Here is a 27,460-nt window from a genome sequence, read left to right on the forward strand (position 1 = left end):
GCTGATTAGGAAATATGGTTATGTAATGAATTAAACATTTAACTGTAGAGCTCCTTATTGACGAGGTATATAAACATCCCAGTAAAATAAGACTCTCGTCTAAGTAATAAAAAATAAAGGTTTGTTTATGTCAATGGTTCAGTACATAACATGGACTAAAAACATCAACAGTATAAGAATCTCATAAATTTCAAATAATCCAAATTTTACTCACAAGAGAGTTTATGCATTTACCACATTTGTCTTTTGCATACACCATGCTTATATTATTGGAGGCCACTAGACCTTTCCGGTGAAAACTTTATTTATTACGGCCTTGTGAATCAAGAGGAAATGAAGGAATTCCCAGGCCACCCCATATGACTATAGCTTTTTATAATCGCTTTAAAGATACAATAAAAAATAATCTATTTAAATTGCTTTTTGTTACAGGGGCTTTGAGGGAAACTGCCTTTTTATAAACAAAATTAGAACATGATTTTAAAATGCTGCTGAGTGGTATATAGCTTAGAAAATGATTTTAACTTTGTTCTTAAGTCCCAAGGATCATAAATAAGTGATCAGTTTGGTCAATTTAAGTTACAAGTCAACCAATTCCATTCTGAGCAACATTTTGCTTGGGGCAGAGTTTTGTTGTGTTACATGACTCCTTAGGTCAAGTTCTGAGTCCAGCTTCTTGGCGTGAGAGTACAGCATACCTGGACACAATTCTGCTCGCCTGACAGACCCCAACAAAGGTCTAGGTGTCTTAAAGAAAGTGTAAAATGACATGTGAATCACGTAGACTTAGCGTGTCATTAGAAGTTTTTGGTTTGGGTTTTAAAAGAAGGATGGATTTACAAGAGGTTACTTGTTACCTCTAGATTCCTAGTCAGAGAAGCCCAAGACTGAGAAAGAGTTTATTTCTAAACTGGGGCTGGTGTAGATCTGAGACTGACATTGTGGATGCATGAAGTGTCTGCAGTGAGAGTCACATGCCTAAATGAAGCCCTTCTTGGGGCAACAGTAGCAGCCAACTGTTTGTCACCCTGAGATTCCCGTCCTCAACCCAGAGGAGCAACCAGGAGGCAAATGCACAGAGTAAGTCGGACAACCATGGTGGTACCAAAAACTGTGCCTGAAAAGTGGTAGGCAGTTCACGCAGACTGGCCTGGAGGGTGCGGGGAAGAAGAGAAGGACTCCGCACATGCAACGCAGCATGTACATAATACCCACAGAACAAGTGTAGCCGAAATGTCAAGGAGTCATGGGAAATGTCACAAAGGATGTCTGATCAAGGGAGGAGATGCTTTTTCTCCTTTAAGTAAAGTGTCAGCACCATGTAAATCAGAAGGGCACACAAGTCACTAAGTTAGCTCTTAGGAAGAGGTAGTAAGTTGATGTCCTAAGAACAAAATGAAAATTCCATAGACACCATTAACGCCAATTTACTACCAATCTCTGCATGATAGCACATTATAACAAAATCTAGGCAATCACCACCACCATGGACATGATGAGAAAGGAATTAAGAAGAAATAAAATCTGTTGAGGAATACATTATGTGTTCTACTTAGTAATGAAGTAGACACTTTGCAGACACTTCAAAGAAATAGTATGTTATTTTCTTCAAATAAAAAAAGGACCAAAACCATCTTTTTAACAGTTAAAAATTTTAATCTAGTTTAGCTGAGTTCAACAAGCATTTGTTGAATTCTGTCTGAGATTCAAACACTATGTCGGGTCCCAGGGACATCAAGATAGCTGGGAAAGGATCCTGACCCTTGAATAGCTCACTACTGCCTGGTGGCGACATGTTAATTCGCTTTAGATACATAGTTGGTATCAGATTGTCAGCTGCTGCAAGATCCTGACATCCCTGGAATTTCTTTGGTCTATTCACATGTATGCTATGCCGCAGCACACTTGCATAAAAACCTACCCTTATCCGTAGGGACATTTCGTTCTAGGGATGAAATTGAAAACTGAGTTATGTGAATGTTCACATTTCAGCGTTGTCGGGAGGTACACATATTTTTCAAAGGGAAAGAGCCAGTGCACTTTATATAACTGCCTCGGGGCACTGGAGTCAGCCGGTCAACCTGGTTTCCATTTCTAGCTCTGCAGCTTCTCCTTAGCAAGCGACCTTTTAACAAGTTGCCTAATTTTTTTTCTCCCATTTACTTAACTCAACCTAAAATAGGATCGGGACAGGGTGGGGGTAGGGAAGAGTGGTAAAGAGAGGAAAAGCAATAGTGACCTGAACGTTGCTAGGATGAGTTTAGCTTTATGTTTTGGAGGAAAGATGTAGGAAAAGAGATATTAGTAGTAATTATAACTAGTATCAAGTTTAAAAAAGTAAAGTGAAATATCCTTAGTCTAACAATAATTTGGTGAACTATTTTTAACCTTAACAGATCATTTTCAAATGGGTAATATTTCTACTGACAGAAAGAACAGCTTATTTTCTGAAACCTTTCAAATGTCTCATTTAAAATAAAGACAAAAATCTATTTAGCTATAGGTGAAACTGAAAAACAATGTAACAGTCTGAAACCAGTTTTATTTATCTATTTTTTAAAAAAATATTTTATTAATTTATTTGAGAATGAGCAAGCAAGAGAGCACCAGTGGGGAGAGAAGGGTAGAGGGAGAAGCAGACTTGCCACCCAGCAGGGAACCGGACCTGGACCTTGATCCCAGGATCTCAGGATCATGACCTGAGCCGATGGCAGATGCTTAACTGACTGAGCCACCCAGGTGCCCCTACAACTAGTTTTAAAGCAGTTTAGAGAAGTCTGTTCCCCTTCCCCACCGACATGATTAAAAATAACAAAAACAAAAACCAAGACCAAAAAAATTTAAGAGCTCTTACGAGACTTAAGTTATAGGCAACAGCAGAAAAGACAGTTTATGTGATAAGCAAAGAGGTTTAGATTTTGCTTTACTGTTATCTGCAAAGTTTGCATGGCCCATGTAAATGCTCTAGCAATGAATCTCTGAACGGTAGCATCTTCCTCTTCAAGGTTTTACTTACTTCAAAACCCCTGTCGTAAAACAGAATTTGGGGAAGCGAAGTAGAAGGGAGTGAGCAGTGGCACAAATTAAGGGAAGAGCGTTAAAGAAATCAACACAAAAAGTTTTTATGTAGTTGATCCTAGACCTTATTTGAAAAGTCTGAATAGGATGAAAAGGTTTTCTCTATTCACTAGTTTCACTTAATCCTCAGTCCAAACATTTGCTCCAATAAACATTAGATTATTTTTATGTTAGCTATAAAGCTGTCAGTCCTCAATAAACAGATACACTCCTGGTGGTTTTACCTTTGCTGTCAAAGAATTGTCAATATGCATACTGGCTCTTAAATTAAAACAAACACACAGGAAAAGAAGTGTAAAATAGAATCACACAGCAGAGTTTAATAGGAGGCTGCTGAAATCTTAAATAAATGATAGTCCAAAGAGATGACGGTGATTAGAAGTTTAGTATTCTGTGATATAAAGTAGTCAATGCGTTGTTAGTGCCTTGCTGTCTCCTTAATGGATGTAACCTCTACTCAGGTAAGCCAGACCCTCACTTCAGTATGTCTCAATTAAATTTTATGTCCGACGTGTCCATTTGTTGTAAAAAAAGAAACAAGTTCAATGAAAGGGACACTTTGAAGATTTTTATTTCCTATGGGGACAATTTGCTTCTGTCTGGAAAGTCCCTTCGTTTTTGTGGTTTGTTTTCCTGTGACTGAGAATGGTTTTACAGGAGATGTGAAGAGACATGGAGGTATTGAAAACGCAAATTTGTTTTCCGGTCAGATCTCTACCATTTTTGCAGTTGCTTGTCAAAGGATTTTTTTCATAAACACTTAATAGAATCATGTGACTGAGACAATTTTTGCTCATACAGTTATTTCATTGCAGAATGAAGCTTTTAGAAGGCCAAAGCTGTGTCTTTCTTTCTTTTTTTTAGCTGTGTCTTTCTAATGCATTCTTCTGTGTTACTTAACAGAAGGCTGTGTATAAATGGGCAGCCACTAAATACTATTTGGTGGGTTACAAGTGTTCTTTTAAGTCTGGTAAAGAAACAGCATAAATATAGAAAAGATACAGAAATCTATTCTTAGCTGGAATAATGTTGTTTGCCCTTCATCTCTTATATCAGAAAGCTATATAAACTTTAGGGAATTGGGTCTAAAACCAGGGAGACATTTAAGAAATATTTAATAAAATGACTGTCCTCTATCACAAAAGGAGCTGTTCTTTTAGTTTTGTTCATTTTAATTTTGTCTGAAATGAGTAGCTTCTTTTTCTAGAAAGAAAAGAGACAAACAAACAAGGGAAGAAACAATGAAAGGGTCCTTTATATCGAAGGGTCCAAAACAAGAGATTAAAATAGGATGTGGGAGCACTTTGAAATGTAACCTGGATGAACAAAGAGTTTGAGGAAAAGAGAGCTGAAAGCAAATATATTGGGAATCTTAAGGCCCTGAAGAATACTCCCTTTGTTCTGTGTAATAAATGTATGATCTTCCCTGCCAAGGCTGAAAGAAATGGATTTCCCAAGGAATGTCTCATCACTGGAGAAGAGATTGGCCATCAAAATTTATCATGCTCTGAGGAGGTGTAGCAAAAAGATTAAACATTTAAAATAAATGATGGGGTAAAGGAAGAAATGAAGTCAAGGATGTAGAAAAGGTAAAATGTCAGCATCCTACGAATGAGATCCACAAACATGAAAGGAGGAAGTGGAGAGTGCAACTTAAACCTATGTTTTGTATCTGTGGCCCTGGGCAATTTGGAGTTCAAGGAGAAAGATGGGACATTCTGTTCATCATGGTGTTATTTCTTTTATGTCAAACATACATAACAAACCCTGTGCCAAAATACATCAAGTAGTATGCCATTGTCCAGAAGGAACATCTGAAAAGATGTAAAGGTCATATTATGAGAAGAGTTTAGTGCCCTGGCACATGTCATCAAGCAATTTTGCTTCTCAATTTTTCATTTATTTTCTAAAATTGCAACTAGCCAGTCAGCCAAAACAGAATAATTCATGTTTCTTAAAAAGAGTATTTCTTTTCAAGTAATGTAGAGGTAAAGATCTAGACACAGATCACATGGGTTCAAATTCCTACAACCTAGGAAACATTAGACAAGTTACATAAACTTTTTGGCCTTGATTGATGCATCAGTAAAATGGGAAGGATGAGGGCTCCCCGCCCCCCACAGGTTGTTGTGAGAATACATTGAATTAGTGTATATAAAGCACCTAGCAAAGTGCCTGGCCTCTGGTAAATTATGATTATTTTAGTTGCTTAAAATGAATTTTTTAAAAAAAATGTATGGTTTCTCTTAGCAAAAATATGCTATTATTATTTCTGTAGTTATTCAATCAATTAATTATAATATGAAGTACCTACTATGTACTAGGATAGTACAGCAATGTAGTAGGAAAAAATATGTTCCATCATATTTAAATATTTATAAAACAATTAAGAAGATACATGCTGACAATATAACATGTGGATTGAAAATCCACCTCCTGAATTCTTATTTTTACTAGAGTATTTTTCAAGATTCCATTTGAGTCTTTGAAAATAAAAGATCTGTATCTCTGGTGAAATTCTTCATCTTTTCTTTTACTTTTCAGGCATATTTATTATATCTTTTTAAAAGTTCTTGTCTGTCAAACATGGAATTACATAGGAAATCCAGAATTTTCACTTCTGCATATATACTCAAAACAGTTGAAAGCAGGGATTTGAAGAAATATTTGTACACTCATGTTCGTAGTAGCATTGTTCACAATAGCCAAAGGATAAAAACAACCCAACTGTCTACTGACAGATGATAGATAAACACAGTGGAATATTAGTCAGTCTTAACAAAGGAAGAAAATTCAGACATGCTACAACATGGATAACCTTGAAGACATTAAACTAAGTGAAATAAACCAATGACAAAAAGGCAAGTATGATTCCCTTTATATGAAGTACCTAAAGTAGGTACTTCAAATTCATAGACACAGAAAGTAGAATGATGGCTTCCAGAAGCAGGGGGACAGGGAAGAAAGAGGGAGTTACTGTTTAATGAAAAGAGAGTTCACTTTTGGAAGATGAAAACATTCTGGAGATAGATGGTGGTTATGGTTTCACAACAAAGTGAAAGTACTTAATGCCACTGAACTGTATACTTAAACATGCTTAAAATGGTAAATTTTATGTTATATATATGTTACCACAATGATAATTAAATAAATTAAAAAGTCATCATCTGATAATCCCAAAATTTGAGTCACTTATTGTCTCTGTTTTTCTTGATATTTGGTTCTTTTGTCTTTTCTTCCCTAAGGCTCTGTGATTTGCTAATTGAATATAGGGCATTATGCATAAAAAAATGTCAAAGATCCTCTGGATGATGGTATTTTCCCCCACAAGAATAAATATTCTCCCACAGAACAGATGGAATATAGCAGTTCACCTTCATCTTGCTGAGGATTGGATTTAGGCTTTGTTAGAAACAAAGTGTTTATATTTTGTCCTTATTCCTAGGGCAGAGCCCTTACTCTTGGACGTGGAGATTCTGAGTCTCAACTGAAAACGTGTTGTGTTTTTACCAGAATTCTTCTACCTGGCTGAGTTTAAACTCCAACTCTTGTCTCTCAAGTATCACAGGACTACTGAACTTTCTGTTCCTCTTGATAGTCTCTCAGCTTTTGTTTTTTTTTTTTTTTGTTGTTGTTGTTGTTGTTGTTGCTTGTTTTGTTTTGTTTTGTCTTGGCTGGGTTTGTCTTTTTTTTTTTTTTTTTCCTGTTCACATATAGCTTAGGAGTTGGCAAGCTACATATAAACCCAAAGGGGATATTGCATATAAACCCAGAGCTCACTTCTCCCTGGTTTCCCTCTTCTTTGGGATTTTTGCTTCTCATGTTCCAGCCATATGATAGCTCTGAACACCAAGCTCCAACTCCTCTCCTCAACTAGGACTTAGTCTGAACTCCCTCCCCCATCCTCTCCACAAGACTTCACAAAGCATGGAAAAAGCCTGGATAAATGTAGAGCTCACTGAGGTGGCTTCCTTCCCTCAGGTCTTGTAGCTCTTTGCAAATTCTGCCTGCTTTGATGACTCTCTAATGCCTTCAAAAGTAGTTCTGTGTATTTTGTCCAATGTTTATAGTTGTTTTCAGCAGGACAGTTGTTCTGATACAAACTACTCTGATTGCTGGAACCAAAAGTTTGTTAATATAGTCTTTTAAGATTCTAACTCTTCATTTGCCTCTGATTATGTTCTAAACATTCTCTTGCTTTTGCTTTAATTCACCTTTTTATTGACCAGAATATTTGGTTTTTATTTATACTGCTCTGGGTCCCTGTGCTTATTAAACCCCAGACAGGCAGGTGGCAAAAGTATAGTAGTGAAGACAGAACACATTCTAAGCATCGGGGGTACTACATTGTTTGTCTTCTCTTGGGTCTTCATCCGCCCCTCCAGTTTCCCTAACTAAACCTGTCAGTACCACTAGGCAACACTTGTCAATGGTGAGTCCCCTGAATCTAAAAACTAAATGTAAAAATCCAACTCCCTACCTTTAGACAACTTCACGACCCTTAAAAATATTCTACTATCTTCTGAGACCATTACAAAGATGTTACTCTTTAGAAGATAGAGGCAGATTATCATCTTTATAATCTTTGTCTTAATGATACCACCAGCATCATAAATTTTTCTTGGTATTTATTTAAATTTCACTATATTTATTTTCTATTACTGTGGCCAGAATAGCTTAGTATGTAAAACTAGTAATCATTCAATTAAATTCAGCGAACATAAAAAAAATTCAGCAAACATAACTTGGATGATGATTATATAAAAAGAATTGTGTAAAACACTTTAGAAGCCCTAACAAGATTTCATCAGAGCTCTACATATTTAAATAACTGTGAATAGTTACAAATAAATTGGCTACAATATAAAGTAATAATAATGGAACCAGTTAATTATTATTGTATACATACTTATACCATCTAGCAACATAGTAAATTAGATACTACTATTCCATGCAATAAATAAAGAAACTGAAGAACAATGACATTAAACAATTTGCTTAAGGCTCCCAAATTTCTATATATGATTCTAATCCAGGTCCCTTTGACTCTGTAGAGAAATGTTGTTATGGAGGAAGAAGATGCCATAAGAGAACTAATAGGGAAAATTATTTCCGTTTTGGGTAAAGAGAGAAGGCATTAAAGAGAAGATAACATGAAAACTGGTTATTTATGGATGACCAGAATTATCAGAGCTGGACAAAGGAAAAAAATGCCATTCTGAGCTGAAGAATATACATGAGAAAAACTATAGGAAAATGGTTTCAGGAGTTATAATTGGTCCGAAGGGCTTGACCATAACATGCATGGGATGAGACTAGGTAAGGTAAAGCTTGAAAGATTCAAAGCAGATATGGAGAGCTCCAGAAAAATATGTCAAGGATTTCAGATCTGTTTTTGTGTATTTTTTATTATTATACAATTTCTGTGGGTCAAGCACCTGGGCATGGGTTAGTATGTGGCCCTGACTAACGGTCTCTCCTGGGATTGTGGTCAAACCATCAGCTGGACCTGAAATCTTATCTGGCTTACTCAGGTGGTTGCTGGTAGGATTCAGTTCCAGGATATTAGACAGAGGCTTTCAATTTCTCATTGGTTATTGGCCAGAGCTACTCAAGTTTCTTGTCACATGGGGAGCCCCCATGGGGAGCTTACTTAAAGGCAATAAAATTCCAAGAAACCAAAAGAGCAAGAAAAATAAGAAGGATCTACCAAGATGGAAGCCAGTTTTTTTATATATACTAATCTCAAAGGTGACATTTCATCATTTCTGCCATATTCTTTTCTTTGGAAGAGAGTCAATAAGCCTAGTCTATGCTTAAAAGAAGGGGGGATTATACAAGGACATAAATACAAGGGGACAGGGATCATTAGGGCCATCTTAGTGGCACCCTACCACATGGATCAACAGGAAATTATCAAAGATTTATGAATGTGTGAGTGACATAATTTGGCTATCACCAGTCATTCCCACACAAAAGACTAGAAAGTCACTCAGAACTTCTCCTCACTCAACACCGATATCCGTTATCAAATCACTCCAAGGAGTTTAGTTGTCAGTATTTCCTCTTTCTAGTGGCACATAAAATAATAGAACAGTTTACAATCCCCAGTGTCTCAGATCCCATTGAAAAAGATAGGAGTTCTGTGGTACCTTCTGAGAGAGCAGTTTGTAAATACACGGTGTAGACAGAAGTCAGACCATGGGGATTAAGGAGTGAACAAGTGGTCATGAAACATTTTTGTAATCTAACACATACATTTTACACACAAAGCCAGATCTCTAGTAATTGACATGTCCTGTTGCTTAATGGATTACATTGCAATAGTCTTTTAACTTTAGTTCCTTTATAAATAGTGCCAATTTCTAGGAATTTTATTATTTGAGTTTTGAAATGCATGTTGACCTGTTCACTGAAAAGTGTAAGGATCCAAAATGGTAACGATACCAGAGCATGTCCTTTATCTCCTTTTGGTTCTTGATTCTTCTAATTTAGGAAAAGCTTTATGTAAAGAAATAAAAAAACTCTTTCCTCTAACACAAACTTACACACTCTCTTCGACAGTTTCCAAAACTTATCTCACACTTTATTTCCTTTTTTGTTACCACTGAGATTGTGTCTACATTAGAATTCCTGGTACTCAGGGCTTTGTCTTCCTACAAGTTCTCTGTGGCCAAAGAGACTTGTGAATAGTGTTTATCAGCAGGAGAACAAGGCCACTGAGGATGGCTGGCATCTACTTTAGATTTTGGTGACTGCATATTTTAACATCTATTGTAGTCATATGATCATTTTCACCCCATCTGACAATTCATCCAAGAAATTTTGGTTCAATACCTTACCTCATGTTTCCTGCGGTTTTCCTGGTTATTAATCAATATTCAAATTGAGTTAGGCAAAGGCACTGACAGGTCAAATAAGTAAGTTCATTCAGTGAGTCTTAATCTTAAACTGTACCCTAAATTTCCTTTTGAACAGGACCTTTTCTAAAGGATTATGGACTTCTGTCTTGGTCTCATGGGAGGATGGTCCCATGCTTCAGAATACATTTAGTCCAATTTCATTTGTCCAAGATGTCATTTAAAGAAAAAGTGCACCTTTGTCTTCTTTGAGTGCTGATCTTAGAAACCAATCGATTATTGTGGGAATCCCACTAACCTTCCTTCTGCTGAAGTTTGCTGGTTTGCAGAATGTAATCAACCATACCTGATGTCACCTTCCTCTCCCTCCCACCTCCCCCAGATGCTACTCGGCCAAGTGAGATGGGATATATGACAATGCTTTGTACCCTTCCTGGCAACAGTGTTAAAATCTGAAGTGTTGCTTCTATTATTACTAATACTGTTATTAATTTATTGACAGAACAGGGTGCATGATACAGGATGCAGAAGACCTCAGGAGAACGCTCACCCCAACACCAGCTGTGGGATGCTGCACAAGTCCCATAACATTCTTATCAGTTTTCCGACCAGAAAACTTGAGATTGTACTCTCCACCTGCCTACTTCCAGGGCTCTTGTGAGCAACAAGTGAGGTAAGACATGTGGATATATTTCACAAAGAGTAAAGGGTCATAATGGTAACAATGGTTTTGAATATAATCACTAACATAATAATGCTGTCCGGACCTTTTCCTTTCTTCCAGTTTCAAACCGCCTGAAATACCTGGAGGAAAGGTAAAGCTCAAATCATGAGACTAGACAAGAAATTCATGAACTAGTGACAAGAGCATTGTAATTGGGCGATGAAACATTTCTAAGCAGGAACTGAGTAGAAACTTACCAACTTATTAACTTATACATGGTTAATAAGGTAATGTACATATTAACTTATAACTTATTAACTTCTCCAGTGGTATCTGGCTCATGGGACTTACAGAGAAAATGTAGCAATCTAAACAATAAGCAGTTTAATTTAGTTTAAATACATGTATGTACGTGTATATATGGATCTTGTCAATGCTTTTAACTTCTCAACAGTGCTCTAGAATATTAAAAATCCACATGACCTTTTCTTTCCAAGGAAAATAAAATGAGATGCATATGGCCAGGAATAGAAAATGTCCAAATAGAAGACAGAAAGAGGTAATTCCATAAAAATCAGAGATGCTAGCTGAAATCAATGATGATGATAAAATATCCTGGGGCACCTGGGTAGCTCAGTTGCTTAGGTACCTGGCTCTTGGTTTTGGCTCAGGTGGTGATCTCAGAGTTGTGAGATTGAGCCCTGGGCCCAGCTCCATGCTCAGCACAGAGTCTATTTGGGACTCTCTCTCCCTCATGCAACCACCTCCTGACCCCCCCCCCAAAAAAAAAACCCCATAAATTCCTTTAACCTTGTCTATGTTAAATCATGCCTAGGTTATTTGCTTCCTTTTCTTTTCTTTTTCTTCTTTTAAGAGAGAGAAAAAGAGCGCATGCATGAGGGGTGGTGGTGGGAAGAACCAGAGAGAGAAACTTAAGTAAGCTTGACGCCCACATGGGGCTTGATCTCACAACCCTGAGCCAAAATCGAGTGGGACATTTAACCCACTGAGCCACTCAGGTGCCCCTGACTTATTTTCTATAATAAAAGAATCAGACAAAGGTAGAAGGTTTTTAGGAGATTTTCTTTTCTTTCTCATTTTCATCTGAAAATGTTCAGTTTAGCAACCACTAGAAAAAGGATTATGGTTTTGTTAAAGACATTTTTTTCCCCAAGTTGACTGCGTCTAACTCATCAGAAAACCAGAGTAAGTTAAAATAAAGTCTTGAAAATATTTCCAATCGGACATTTCCCATTGGCCATAGAATCCCCTCACCTCCCATTAACACTCTATAAAACACAGGGAATATCTGTGCAGGCTCTGGATTGAGACATTCACATTCCTGAAAGACAACTACTTCCACCCAAACAACTGGTCCTCCTTTCCTTCTTGTCAGCACTGCGTGCTGGGAGAGGCTGTGTTTGGTCTCTTTATCAGGCCCTGCTGACGAGCTGACATCACTGCAAACGTTTTCACTTATTCTTTGGCAACACTTAAATCCTTGCCAAAGGCCAGTCAGTAAGTCAGAAAGTATTGTTAGTGAGTGGCTGGGGGGAGCCGGAGTGTGAGTGTCAGCTAGCCATCGATGGTGATGACAGCAGGGAAATCTAGGAGCTGAAACCATTTTAAAGGTCACTCTGTGGGCAGAACAAAAGACCTCTGACAGGGCTCTGGGACATGGGAGCACAGGGATGCTGCTATCTGAGCACTCTGGAAATTCATTATCCTCCCCCTGATTGTAAAGACCACTTTACAACCCAGTACAGCTTAAACCAGTAACCGTTTGCCTTCGCAAGGGTATAAAATAATCTGGTAGAACAGAAAAGCCAAATGATGTGCCAGTGGTTCAACTTTCTGCTTTAAAAAAAAAAACCAAAAAACATTCTTCTTTAGCATTTTCTCCTTACCCTACATTCTCTCATTTTCAACTTTGAATTGCTAAATAAGTTTAAAGTTTTTAGCAACACACTTTCTGCAAAAAGCTATTGCATACATTTTATGTCTGAAATTCTGAGTATAATATACTGAAGCATTGATAAGCCCTTTTTTAAAAAAGATTTTATTTATTTATTCATGAGAGACACAGAGCAAGAGTGAGAGTGCGAGAGAGAGACAGAGACACAGGCAGAGGGAGAAGCAGGCTCCAGGCAGGGAGCCTGATGTGGGACTCGACCCCGGTCTCCAGGATCATGCCCTGGACTGAAGGTGGCGCTAAACCACTGAGCCACCCGGGCTGCCTTGATAAGCCATTTTTAAAGGAACACAGATCATTCAGGAATAATAATAGCAGGCCCATGCCTGAATTGAGATCATCTCTTTGCAAAATAGGAAGAGATGTGATGTGGGAAAAAAAAATGGCTCAGGTTACTGGGTGCCGTAATCTGGACCTGGGCCCACCACTTGTAAGACCTGCCGAACAGATTTGCTATAATTTATTCTCTAAAGTCTCACTTATTGTGTTATTTCCTTTCTTATTCTTTTTCTTTCCCCTACCTAAATGGAAGATATTTGTTGTGCCATCATTAAGAAGCCCAGGCAGGCCAGGACAGAACTCTGTAGTGTGGGAGCAAGAGCAGCTGGGATTGTCTGCTTTCCTCCTTATCACCACAGGAAAACAAGGGAGGAGGGATCTAAAGCAAAGCATGGTGACTATAGTGAATCATACTGCATTGTATACTTGAAAGTTGCTAAGAAAGTAGATCATAAGTGTTCTAACTACACACACACAAATGGTAATTATATGAAGTGATGGATGTGTTAATTAACTCTAATGTGGTAATCATTTTGCAATGATCAAATCATCACACAGTACACTTTAAACTTCACAGTGTTCTATCTCAATGTTGAGATATCTCAATAAAGCTGAAAATAAGCCAAAATGGAGGGAGCCCTCAAGGGAGGTCCAGTGGATACCAGGAAGGGCCTCTTTAATAAAACAAAAAAGGATGAGAGAGGCGACACTCAACGCACTATTAAGCTCACACAGAAGGCACAGTGCACATTGGCACCCACCAAAGAATGAATTTGCTTGGGTATGCCAGGCTTGCAATTCTAATCAATACTCAATGATCTACACACAGTTGATTGGCACTGCAAATTATCTGCTTAGGGGCCTGGGATATAGTCTGTAATTATTCACCTGAGCGAAAACTCTGCACCGGTTAAGTAGCAGTGAGTACCCAGTGACCCACCACGCAGTTGTATGTGAACTCCACTTGGTCTACATATCAGATAAGAGATCCCAGACTCAGGATCCAGGGAACAGTGATGCTAAGAACCATTCGCTCAACTCCAGCTTGGTAATACTGGGTAGATGAGTTGGTTTCTGTTGGGTGAGAAGTGGGGTAGAAAGAAGAGAGAAAAAGCAACAGCAACTATGGGCCCTTGTGAAGTTGGACTCTGGCTTAGGTGGTGAGGATGCCGACTGCTCAAATAACTGCCATTCCTGGGAAGAGTTAGCACCTCCACTGTCTCTTCAAGTCCAATACTTGCCCTCACTTCCATGTGAAAGTGAGGGGGTTTCCAGAGGCTGCTCAGGGGGTTTTCTCTAGGGGTAAGTCTTTCTATTTAGAGGCAGAGATGCTTTAAAATCACCTGGTCACATTATATTAGGTAAACCACGTTTTAACAAGTGGACCCACTAAGTCACCAAATTGAGCTAAAGATCTTGGAGTTAGTCCACCTGTAAAAAGGAAATGTCCAAATCTCACCAGGTTGTTGTTGATTTTGAGTTGTAGACGTCCCACTTCCTTTGTTTGTGTCACAAGCCACTCATTCCTCTTCTTAATGAAAACAAGAGGGAGTGATTATACCTCCTGGGGCTGTGCCATTTATGCCGTCTGAAAGGCACTTAAACGAGTGGCACATTATCTCACACATCTGGAGTTTACCAAATTAGCCAATTACGCTGGAGCTCATAAAACGAGGCCTTAAATGTCATTTAACTAGAAAATATTATAATCACCAAGTGGTCTGATTGTAAGATGATACTTGGGGCAGCATCAGTGGTTACAGAAAACAAATCGTGAAACAAAACACAGTTCAAATGCCCCCCAAATGCAACCACATATTTTCTACAGTAATACTTTCTGAAGAATACCATATTTCTGAAGGCACCAGCAATCAACATGTTTCTCATTTGAGACTAAGTCTAATCCGACCTAGTTGTTTCCTAGTTATTTGCCTTGGGCAAACCAATGCCCATGCATTTTTCTCATAAGAAAACTGAGGAACATGCCGGCTGAGAGCAGACTGATGGGAAACCATGAACTTATCAGAGATCTGGAGCCATCTGTAAGGGATGCGACAATAACTCAATTAAGATTCTTGAGTTACCAGAAGTTTGTGGTGCTGTCCTGGTACTGACAAGATTTGGTTAACTGAACATATATGGTCTCTCAGGGCTTTCATACTTCACTTGAAGGAAGAGATAAAAGCTGCTTTAAATTGTTATGTGATTTGAGGGTAGAAGAGTTTTTTTTTTTAAGATTTTATTTATTTATTCATGAGAGACACACAGAGAGAGAGAGAGAGAGAGGAAGAGAGAGAGAGAGAGAGAGGCAGAGACACAGGCAGAGGGAGAAGCAGGCTCCACGCAGGGAGCCCGACGTGGGACTGGATCCCGGGACCCCAGGATCACAACTTGGGCCAAAGGCGGTGCTAAACCTCTGAGCCACCCGGGCTGCCCGAGTTTTAGATTAGCTATTTAAAAATTAGAGGTTTGTAGCCACAACTTTCACATTGTCTTCTTTTCATTTAATATATAACAAAATTTGGTGTTTAGTTAAAGGTGATATGATATAATGGGAAAACCATGATATATCACTAATACTTGTGTGACTCTGGGCAAGCTATTAAACTTCTTTGATCTTCCGTTTCCCTCATACAAAATATAGACATAACGCTAGACTGTGTTGAGAATAGTGTTGTGTTGAGCATAAATGCATGAAAAGTCCCTGGCATCGTGCCTGTTATGATGAAAAAAATAAATATTAGTCTCAGATCTTTCTTTACTGATGTCTTCAGAATGTCTTAAGTTCTGTTTTATTCTCTTTGCTCTTTATTTCAGCAAGAATGGTCACTAGGTGCTTTCAGAAGAGGCAGACTGAGGGGACAGGCAGTCCTGGTTTTACATTAGCATAATTTACAATCCCCTTGCCCAGCTGTGCATATCTCAATCACTCTCTTTAGAGCAACACCAGGTACAAAAGAGACTAAAAGAACTTTCAGGAGACACTCTGAAACAGAAGGATGTAAGACATGATGCAGGAACACACAGTAAATGGAGACACCAGCTGCTGCTTGCCAGGAGAATTTACAAAATGAAACTAACTGGCTTTAAAGGCACCTAATAACCTAGCCTAAGCATGTTTTCTGCGTTCACTGTGTCAGTAGATGGACCTATGAGTTTATTTTTGCCAAACCAGGATAAGAAGAGAAATCATGGTGATGACGGAGGACTCTCACCAGTGACAAATTTTTAGCCTGGATCCTCTCTTCTCCATTAGACAAAACACCGATGGCCTCTTTGGTAAAAACTAACTAAGCGTGAAAATTCCATATGATAGAAATCCTTGTCTAGAATTTGGAAGGCCTTTTTTTTTTTTTTTGGATAAAGCTGGGTTGAAAAACCATGTCTTTCATTAAAGTATGATGTATCAAGTGATGCCTGGGTGGCTCAGCGGTTGCGCGTCTGCCTACGGCTCAGGGTGTGATCCCCGGGTCTGGGGATTGAGTCCCACATCGAGCTTCCAGCAGGGAGCCTGCTTCTCCCTCTGCCCCTGTCTCTGCCTCTTTCTCTGTCTCTCATGAATAAATAAATAATCTATTGATGATTTTACTTATTTTTAAAAAGATTTTATCATTTATGAGAATAATGTATATAATGTATCGATGCTTTTACTTATTTTTTAAAAGATTTTATTATTTATGAGAGACACAGACAGAGGCAGAGACATAGAGACAGAAGCAGGCTTTCCGCAGGGAGTCCAATGTGCGACTGGATCCCTGACTCCTGAGCCGAAGGCAGATGCTCAACCACTGAGCCACCCACATGCCCCACTTTTACTTATTCTTTTTTTTCTTAATTTAAAGAATTTTTTTTCACTTTTACTTATTCTTAAAAGAACCTTAGGAGTAGCAAAGGGACTTTGACCCATGTATTTGAGCCATTATCTTTTGTAGACATGAATTCTGAACACAGAAGTGGGGAACTGCATTTTTAAGAATGGTGATGAGCACTCTTCTCTTTCTTACAGCAGGGAGAGCTGTACAGACATTAAGAGTGATATTAGACTTTAATGTTCTTTTTTAAAAAAATTATTTATTCATGAGAGACACACAGAGAAAGGCAGGGACATAGGCAGAGGGAAAAGTAGGCTTCTTGCGGGGAAGCCTGATGTGGGGCTCAATCCCAGGACCCCGGGATCATGACCTGAGCCAAAAGCAGATGCTCAACCACTGAGCCACCCAGGTGCCCCAGACTTTAATGTTCTTGAACAACAGGTAAGAAATAGCCTTCAAAACCTTTAACTTGGGGGATATAGGAAAAACCAAGAGAGATGAATATTTTTAACTATACTAATAGTCAAAGTGACTTGTGCTATATCTCTGCAGCCATAGACCAAACTGGCTTGTATGCACCTGAGTGAGAAAAATATCTTTGAAAGCAGAGTGTACTCTAAAAGCTAAATAAGAAAATCCAAAGGAACTGCTGCTTTCACTAGGAAAAAAAATTCAACACAACATGTGCTAAAAGGTTTTCTTTTCTTTTTCCTTTTTTTAAAACTTAACACTATGAAATATTCTTACCCTGTATCAAAAACAACAGGCAGCTTTTTCTTTTGCATTTTTACAAATATTTCCATCTCTGAGACTAGAGCTCTCCAGCTCTCAGCTAATAACATGTCCAGATCTAAAAGCATTACAGAAGGAATGTCAATTTGTTCTAGAAGCAATTATACATACAGTTTAGGAAAAGGCCAATTTTACTATGCAAGGACCACACATGCTGTATGTTTGTTGTATTATTTGATATCAAAGCAGAAACATCAAATTCTTCCTAACACACATGAAATAAAGAGGCCGGCTAAGGAACTCCCACATCCAATTCAGAGATATCTGTTACAGCTTATAGAACTTGACAGTGCTGCTACTACTGTTTTATTGGAAAGGGACACTGCTATTGACTATATATTACACTATGATTTTTTAACTTTATATATATATATTTTAACTTTATATATATTTAACTTAATATATATATATATATTTTGTAAAATGAGCATGATTTTGATCCCAGTTGTCATAACTGCAGGTATATTATTAATGTATGGCACTTAGATACCATATCTCCAGAGTAATAGCAAGAATTTGCTGATTCCTTGTCACTAGATCACCTAAAAATATTTAATCAGGAATCAAGATTTTATCATAAATTCAGAGGGTGGCCAATAGCAAGAATCATTATATCTGTTTCATTTTGCATCATTATGATTTTGATGTGATTACTTTTATTAATTTAGTGTGCACTTACTATCTCTACTCAGTGTCAAACACAGTTATAGGAGATACAGAACTAAATGAGAAACGGCTTTCAGGGGAATATATTCTTGGGGTAGGGGAGAGGAGACATACAGAAAACAGTCACAGTAAATTAGAGAGGCGCATGCTATCTTTTGTATGGCATATAAAAATGACTGCTAAAGAAAGTGTGTGGTAGAGAAAAGATGGTCAGAGATGGAGAAATGTGAGGGCATCCTTGAGTGAAGAGGGATGGTTTCTTGTGTGGATGAGGGGGTTGGTCCTGCTGGAATAAGATAAAGACAAGAATGCAAAGCTCTGAGAATGTGAGCAGATCTGCTGTTCGTAGAGCAGATCTGTGTATGGGGAATGAGTCTGGAAGGCCATAGTAGAATAGGTTCTATAACATAAGAAGCTTAGGCTTTCATCAGAAAGGATGAATACCTACCATTTGCCTCGACATGGATGGAACTGGAGGATATAATGTTGAGTGAAATAAGTCAATCAGAGAAAGACAATCCTCATATGGTTTCACTCATATGTGGAATATAAGAAATAGTGAAAGGGACTATAAAGGAAAGGAGGGAAACTGAATGGGGAAAAATTAGAGAGGAAGACAAACCATGAGAGACTCCTAATTCTAGGAAACATACAAAGGGTTGCAGAAGGGGAGGTGAATGGGGGGGGGTTAACTGGGTAACGGGCACTAAGGAGGGCACTTGATGGGATGAGCACTAGGTGTTATAGTATATGATGACAAATTGATTTAAATAATAAATAAATAAATAAACTTTAGGCTTTATATTGCAGGGCATATTTTTATATATTACCCAAATACTTCAAAAATAAACAAATTAAAACAGTATGATACTGGCATAGAGATAGTTAAACTAATGAAACAGAATAGGAAATGGAGAAATAGAGTAGAAAATTTAGATGACATATAAATGGAAGTTTAATATACAAAAAAGCTAGCATTTCCAATGAGGGAGTAAAAGATGGATTTTTCAACAAGTGGTGTTTGGACAACTGACTAACCATTTGAAAATAAAATTTAATTTCTATATACCACATGACAAATTTAAAAAATTCTCAGATGGATTAATGATTTAAATGTAAAACATATCAGAAGAAAATGTTTATAATCTTGGGGTTAGAAGATATCCCTCTTTCTAATGTGACAACAAGGTCAGATATCACAGAGGAAAAGATAGATATAACCACAAAACCACAATCTTCAAAAATTACAAGGTTCTGAAAAGTTTAAGGCACTATAGCTCTAAGACAAATGACAGGTTGGGGAAGATATCTGTAATCTATGTAATAGTTAAAGAATTAGTACCTATAATATATACTGAGCTCCTCTAAATCAATAAAAAAAATCTAACATAGAAAAAATGAGCAAAGAACACAAATACGAAATTCATGAAAGAAATGACAACTAATAGTTATAAAAGTATGCTCAATCTCAGATAATCAAAAGAAAGCTTGTAGATAATTTTATCTTTTTACCTATTAGATTATTGACAAGAGATAAATGTGGGTGATAGATATACCAAATGATGATTGATAATGTTCAGTGTTTGAGAGGATGTAGAGAAATGATACTGAAGGTATACAATTGGTACATGCTTTTTGGATGATAATTGGGTAACATTTATATATAAAATGTACATATCATCAGATCCTATAATTCCAGAGCTAGTAACTTATTTATAGAAAAAAATGTATATGAACACAAATATGAAAAAACAGTATGAGGATATTTATTGCACTGTTGTTTCTAATAGTGAAAATCTGCAAACAACCTAGTGGTCTGCCAAAAGGATTAATTTAATAAATTGCAGCACAGTTGTAGATACAAAAATTACTATGGTGTTGTTAAAAATATATATACCATCATGGAAAGACATCCATGACATATGTTTAACTGAAATAACAGTTGGTAGAATAATCCCCATAGTATAACCTGCCAGAGAGGTACTGAACTAAAAAGGTTAGGAGCATGGGTTTTGAGGTCAAGCAGATCTGGATTTGAGTCCCAGTTCTATTATTTATCAGATATGTGAAAATGGCTAATTGCTCTGAGTCTTAGTTTCTTCATTTGTCCAACTGGAATGGATTCTATTAGAACTTACCTCAAAAAAAAAAAAAAAAAAGAACTTACCTCACAGAGTTTTAAAGAGGATTTATAATATATAGTAGAGGCTAAATAGGTACTAGTTATTATTACTATTATCATTTTTTGCATACTTATTATTTTCAACCAATTCTCTTATGAAAACGACTTCAAAAAGCCAATCTAATATCCCGTGGAAAATTACGTTGGATAGAGTCTCTAATTGAATCTATATGTCAAAGACAATTTTAGGTTATGTAAAAAAATATTCTACTTATCTAGTAATCTGCTGAATAAGGATAGCAAATTTGACACATTAATTTTTGACATAGTTCTGTTTTGGTTGAATATTCATAAGTCACAAGGCAAATAAGGAACACATTTGGACACTATATTCAAGAATCAAAATAAAGAACATTTAGATAGCTGCTGTAGGAGAACTTTAAAAAATCCTAATGGCACTAAATAGAAATTGTCTTCTAGTTAGCAAACTGATTATTAATATCATTTTTGTGGTAGTTCTTATGTATACATATTTAGTTCTCAATTGTATTATCAGGAAAAACACAAAAAAGGTGGGAAGGCACCCTTTTAAATACTTCCCCAATAACATCAGGAAAATGAGCCACTCAAAATGAAAAAAACATGTTATACAGTAATATGTTAAATGCCTCTGTCAACATAAACTTCATACAGAAAGAAACACACATAACCTTCTCTTCGGAAAATTGTTCGAAAGCTGTCTCCCAAGCTTTTATAACTATTTGGATCAGTTGCACATCTCTGAATCTGGAATCTAGAAAAAAAAAATCAAACAAACAAAAATCCTAGTTAAGGATTTTGCCAAATGGCTTTCCTCATTTTTCAAAGTCTTAGGAAATTTAGCCTTTTCAGGTTAATCTAAAATATTCTGGTTTTTACTATAGATTTTATTGATTTATTTGCCTTATGTAATCTTTACCTTCCTTTTGTAGCCTTTAAAACTATATTTCTCTGTGCCTTAATAGAAACTAGGGAAAGGGTTTTTTCATCTGTTTCTTAGCCAGGCAGATGCACCCTGAGGCATTTATGCCTTTTTCTTTTATGAAAAGCATACACAGATGTCATAGATTGTTTTAAAGTATAATTCAGAAATCTGAAGGTGCATATGAAACAAATAAGTAGCTCTATTTCTTATCTTAATTAGTGCCCCCTTGATGGTAATTTAATACAAAGGTTAAAAATACAGAGCAGCTAATACGGCCTAACTTTGATCCTGATTGTGAATTTGGAATTCATTCTGGCAGACAGGAGCCCGTGCTTAAAGCAAGAATTGCAGTTGTATTGTGATACAGTTTACAATTACTACTTCTACTTCGTGATGGAGCAGAGTTGGTCAACATGATCCAGCTACCTGAATTTTCACAGAAGTGCCGTGTTCTGTATATAGTTGGTGCTAAACAAAAATGTCTTGCGTTTTGGAAAGCTGAATTCTTTTTTTTTCCCTTCTTTTTGGTCAAGATTATGCATCTCAGGACTCTCACCTTCAAAATTTGGAAATTTCCTGATGTGAGGATTTTAACTTATTTATTTTGTACCTTATTCTGGGGTTTGTTTCTACAGAGGTTTATGGCAAGTGCTCTTGTTTCCCTACACCCCAGCTTTTCTCCATTTTTGGGTTTCTTTAGTCTGCTCACTCCCTGTATGTAACTTCCTTGTTGCAATTCTGAGCTGAGGCCCTTCTGCCTTTCCTTCCACAATTTTACCAAAAAATTTTAATAAGATTTTTCAGAAACACCACTCCTACCATCTACTTTAAGATGTTTTTTCTCAGATTGCTCAATTTATAATACGAATACTTCTACCTCTAAGAATGATGGATTTTATGGTTCTAAGGCCCCAGGGAATTATGCTGAAAACTTACCCATATATCACAGAAAAGAGTGAATGTTTTGATTGAAGTAGTTGGGCATATGAAAGGAATGAGTATATTTAATGACTGGAAAGTGAGGCTGATCATATTTGATTGTGTAAAGGAGAGAGTTGATGATTATAATTGTGCAGGAGGGAAGCCATTCTGAGATGAGGAAGTTGAGTATTCCAGCACAATTCTTCCTCAGAACCCACACAAATACCTACAAAAATATTTACTGCCTGACTGGGTGGATTGGAGTGGGAGCATAGAGGGCAGAACAACCATGAAGGCAGTATGCCAATCCAGGTGGAGAAAATGCCAGAATATCAATGGAGGCAACAGAAATGTAAAGAAAAGTGTAAGCTTGTTGGGTAATCCTTATTCTCTTTAAATATGTATGTGTTTGTGTACGTGTGTGCTTGCACGTGCTCATGTTTTATGATCCATTCAGCATGACCCCCTCTTGATCCTCTTCAATCCAGCAAGCAATATTCTACTATTGCCAAAATTTAAGACATCATAAATATTCATCTTCATAATGGTTTTGTCAAATTTACACCTCTATTAGCATGATCATCTTTAGAAGATTAGTTTTTTTATAAGAACTATATTTCTAAAATTCAAATTGTATTGAACTCATCGGAAGATCATGGACCAATACAGCTAACTCATTTAAACTGTTCCAGATATAGAAGTACATTTTGTGTATGCATAATCACTGACCCAGAAGGCTCAGTAGGCAGTTTTGTCTAGAATCAAGAACATGATTTGATGGTCAGGTAGATGGACCATGTTTGGTATTTCTGGGCTACTGCATATAGATGAGTTAACTTGGTACAAATGAATTTTGTATTGGAAACAAATGAATTAACACTAAACCCAAAATAGTATAATGAGAAAACTGTATGTACATCTATACAACGAATAACTTTGCATAAAATTTGTTTATACTACAAATAACATAGGGAGTGATTTCCAAAATATGACATTGATTGTGAAAAAAGAATCTCTATCTCTGCCTTTGCACATTTGCAGCCTATAGTCATGCTAAGTATGAAACATTTTCTTATGTCCTAGTTGGGAAGTCCATGATTATTCTCTAACTGTTCTTTGAAGAAAATAATTTAAAATAATTTTATGTATTATAAAAGTATTACATGCTCATAGGTTTTTCTTATAATATCTGTAATAATTTTCATTAAGTTCACTTCCATCAAATTCCTTTCTAGGTGCTTTTTTCCCAAATTACCAACTATTTTAAAAATAACTGTCATATGAAATAAGATCTACAGGTTAAAAAAAAAAACTCAGGGCACTATCTTCACCGTCAAGAGTCACAACAAATAAATGAATAAATAAATAAGTAAGTAAGTAAGTAAGTAAATAAATAAATAAATAAAATAATTTACAATATAAAGAAAATATCCACAATGTCAAATAGCATCAGCACCAAATTGCCCAGGTGTTCATCAGACGGGGTAATTACTGTTTTCTGCAGAGGGTCAGGAAGGACTTCAGGAAGGAGAAGGGACTTGAGCTGCTCCTAGAGGATTCAGAGGAAAAAGAGTAAGCAGGAGAAAGCATTCCAGGTGGGGAAATGAGAGAAACAAAGGCCAGTGAGAAAAAGTTGTCCTTTCAAGGGAAGTGAAGAAAGAGATCCCCCGCAATGGCAACCTCCCACATTCCCTTCAGGACAGGTGTTACAGGACTCTGCTGCAGCATTCAGTTTCTCAGGGTGGGGAGACCTGAGTGGGTTAGGGGAGGAAATTTATGAAATTAAGTCAAAGCCCAGGGTAGACCATTTGACCTCTTCCTGCTCCTCAGCTGAGTACTTCAGTTAATTCTGCATGGCCATCTCACAGTTATGTGATCTTAGTCTTGGAAGGGACTACAAATGAGTCAGCAGAGGAAGCAAAGCAAGTGCATCCCAATGCCTAGAAAAATGGCTTTACTCCCTCTTTCACTGCTGGAGTTAGAGATGTTGACTTGGTGTATGATCTTGGTGAGCTTGGGTAATGCTGAGGCAGATCTTCCATCAGCTCACACCAAGATGAATACAGAATATGGTGATTTCCTAATTAACTAGTCACCTAACCTTACTATTGGAAGTCTTGGCACTTTACTTGCTGGTTGCAATTTCTTTCTTTTTGTAGAATCTGACAGATACTATTTCTAATTTGCCATTCATTCAGTTAGTAAGACTTCTCGAACACTTAGTATGTATTAGGTATTCCACTACCTGGGGCATTACAAAGAAATAAGACATAATCCTGCCCTTTAGAAGCTTCTAGTTAGTGCAAATAGATGATTAGTATATGCAAGTAATAATAGTGTTTCAGAGTATCCAGTGTCAGCCAAGGAGTTTTATTGGCACTGAGCAAACACATACTATTATTACTCTTCTTGGAGATGATCTCCTATCTATGGGTGGACTGTAGTTGACAGATAATAGTACTATATGGAGGCACTGGAGGGAAGAGGGAAAATGGGAAGGCTATCTTCGGGCTAAATATCTGGTGATTAAATTTTACCCGCCCACTTTAGGACAGGCAACAAGAACAGTGAGTGGAATCGTAAGGAGTGCTCCATTTAGAAATGGACTGATGGGTGACGCTGTGTTAATTACAAACAGGAGCAATGACATCAAAATCACATTATATGAGGAGGGTCCACAAGCTGTTGTAAAGTCGTGCCAAAGGACGGGCAGGCATGGTAAATACTAATTCCTCAGTAAAGCCGCCCACCATTCTTTACGATGCTAAAGCAGTTGGAGGTCCCGTGAAGCCGGCTAAGGCAAGGGCAGCTGTCTCTTCTATTGCACATCTCAAACACGGCGTGTCTACACTTTGCAGAAAAAGTACATGCAGTATTTAGTTCTACCGCACATGACTTCTTTGGATCACAGACTTAGTTATCAGTTCTTCTAAGGAATCTGTTTCAAGTTGATATAATTATAGTGCATTTTGGTCAATCATGTAAAACAGCAATTTCCTTCTTCCTCTCTACTACATTTCAGCAACTTAAAAGGTTTCTCTCTTGGATTGAAGCTTTACGTCAGCCTTATCCCAATCTGCATTCTGTGCTAACAAATTCTCCCTACGCCCGGGGAGACAATTTTCCAGTTACGTCATACAGCTCTTTGTAAAATTACAAAGGCAAAGCCACACTACTCTTGATTGTATTCAGAAGAAAAGGTTGGACCTTTCCATTGTCTTAACAAAAGCAGCTTAGACACATCTGGAATCTCCATCTGAGAAACTTCCCTTATTAGAATGAAAACCTGCTGCCAAACTGGCGAATTGGACAGTGGAGTAGCTCTTGAGAAGTATTTGGGGCCTGATGTGCAGTCAGGATGAACCACAAAGTCAGGAGGCATGCAGCTTAAACCCCATGTATGCCTCACTGCCCAGGAGCCAGCAATCTCATCTGCTGTGGTGCCAGGGAGCACAGTTCTGCACACTCCTACAAGCAGAGGGAACAGCCCTGTGCCCCACCATGCCCTACACACGAAGTGAGTTACTGTGGTAACCACCAGGGCAAAGAAGGGCTGCTCAATGTTCACAAACAAATGCACAAGCATATTTTTAAAAGCTGAAGAATGTTCTCACTCACTAAACTATTTATTTTTCTCTGCACGGGTCGAGAACCATAACTGTAGCCTTTCCCACTGACTTCGTTGTATGCCCAGCCGGTGACACCAAATTTCAGACTACTCTTGTTGATTTGCAGCCCAGTTAGGAATGCCAGGTTAGGTATTTGGCTTGTTTGAGCACTTTTTAAGAGATGGCCATAAAAAAGATAAGTCTGTAAGGAATAAAATGACTTTGCTGCCTTAAAAGCTATAGGATGGGGTTGTTTGAAAATTTCAAAATCTCAAATTTATGCAGTGCCTTTATTTGCAAAGTAATTTTATATATGTCACTTTAAAAAAATACTCATGGCTGATGGCATCTATACTGGGGAGGGGAGGCTTCAGGACGCACACACACATATGTACATGCATACATAATTTATAGTATATTTATATGAAGGTGGCAGTTGGGTTGCAAAGAGTCCGATTGGGGTAGGTGGTGACACTTGTCCTGAAGCTATATTTGCATAGCACACACTCTGCTTTTTAGTTTGAGCATATGATTGCTTGTGGTGCTTTAGGGTAGGGAACTGAAGGAGATACAGGAGGCAGTGAAAACCATCCAAGCCATCCCTTTGGTACTGCCATTAACCCCAAGCAGAGCAATGAGCTGGGTGAGGTTTAGCTCTAGTATCATTTCCAGGTCATTTTCCAGTTCAATAGTATTCTTATGCTCTCTCTTACCTTCCTATCTGCAACAACACTCTCAGAAAAGCACTCACACCATTTATCCTTAATGTAGCTTTTCAATTGAGATGCTGTCTCTCAGATCTTGTCCCCTGTAAAAGGAATTTCTGCTGTCAAAGGGGAGGCAGAAAGGCTTGTTTTGTTTCGGGTGGAGGCGCAGGGTACCTATGGCACCAAAGATAGTCTTAAGCGGTGTGTTTTTCCTGAGTGGGATTGTATGCTACCATCATGCTGAAGGCTACATAAAAATTACACCTTTGTGTCAGAGGTGAGGAACTTTGGGGAACTGAGACACAGACCAGGAGCCACCAGTTAGAATTTAAGTGCAGCCACCAATAAGCAGTGAAATCTAGTAAGGTTAGTAGCTTACTCCTTCTTGGCCTTTCTCCTCAACAGAAAAATGGGAGGGCAGACATTAGAGGACACTTTGATTTTGAAGGGACAGTGACACATAGATTTATATTTGAGTTTGTTAGCCATAAGAAGAAGCAGCATTTCATTTTGTTTTGCAAAGCCCCAAATTCCATATTTTATAGAGGTGGGAGACAGCTAATAAAAATTGTATGCTGACAATAAATAGTGATGAATCTAATGAAACTCCCTGCCAAGATCTTCACTGATGTACTACGAACAAAGATTATTAGTAATTACCAGAATGTTACACATGCTCTTTAATAAACACTTAAGAAACCCACTAATGAATCAGAGATTAACAGACTAAAGGTTTGCAATTACAGAACACATTAAAAGGATAACTGTAGGAAGATTAAGTAAAGATTTTAATTCACCGTAATTAGCCTATCTTACCAAAATAAGATGTTTCTCCTCTGGAGTATGTTTGCTTTCTTACTGGTTGGTTGAGCATGGCCAAAGTCACACTGAACAAGCAAAGGCATGTCTGAGGCTTTGAAATTTAGGTGGACACACCTACCTTACAAACTTTGGGAAAAAGCCCTAGGAAGCAGCAGATCTTTAGAAGAATTCCCACCCTGTATATTTATTTCCT

At 37.6% G+C, this 27,460-nt stretch overlaps 1 protein-coding gene across 10 annotated transcripts in view; it reads right to left on the reverse strand.

Annotated features, from left to right (window-relative positions):
* SLC25A21 (solute carrier family 25 member 21) overlaps nt 1-27,460 on the reverse strand; it is a 469,006-nt gene that overhangs the window by 103,500 nt on the left and 338,046 nt on the right. For 7 of the 10 annotated variants that reach the window (XM_072838341.1, XM_072838339.1, XM_072838345.1 and 4 more), the window contains one exon: nt 20,955-21,038. The exons of the other annotated variants lie outside the window; for them this stretch is intronic. In XM_072838341.1, the coding sequence (XP_072694442.1) occupies nt 20,955-21,038 (84 nt within the window). The remainder of the gene's footprint in view (nt 1-20,954; nt 21,039-27,460) is intronic. 10 annotated transcript variants of the gene reach the window in all.

Source organism: Canis lupus, chromosome 9, assembly GCF_048164855.1.
Source record: "Canis lupus baileyi chromosome 9, mCanLup2.hap1, whole genome shotgun sequence".
Lineage (NCBI taxonomy): Eukaryota > Metazoa > Chordata > Mammalia > Carnivora > Canidae > Canis > Canis lupus.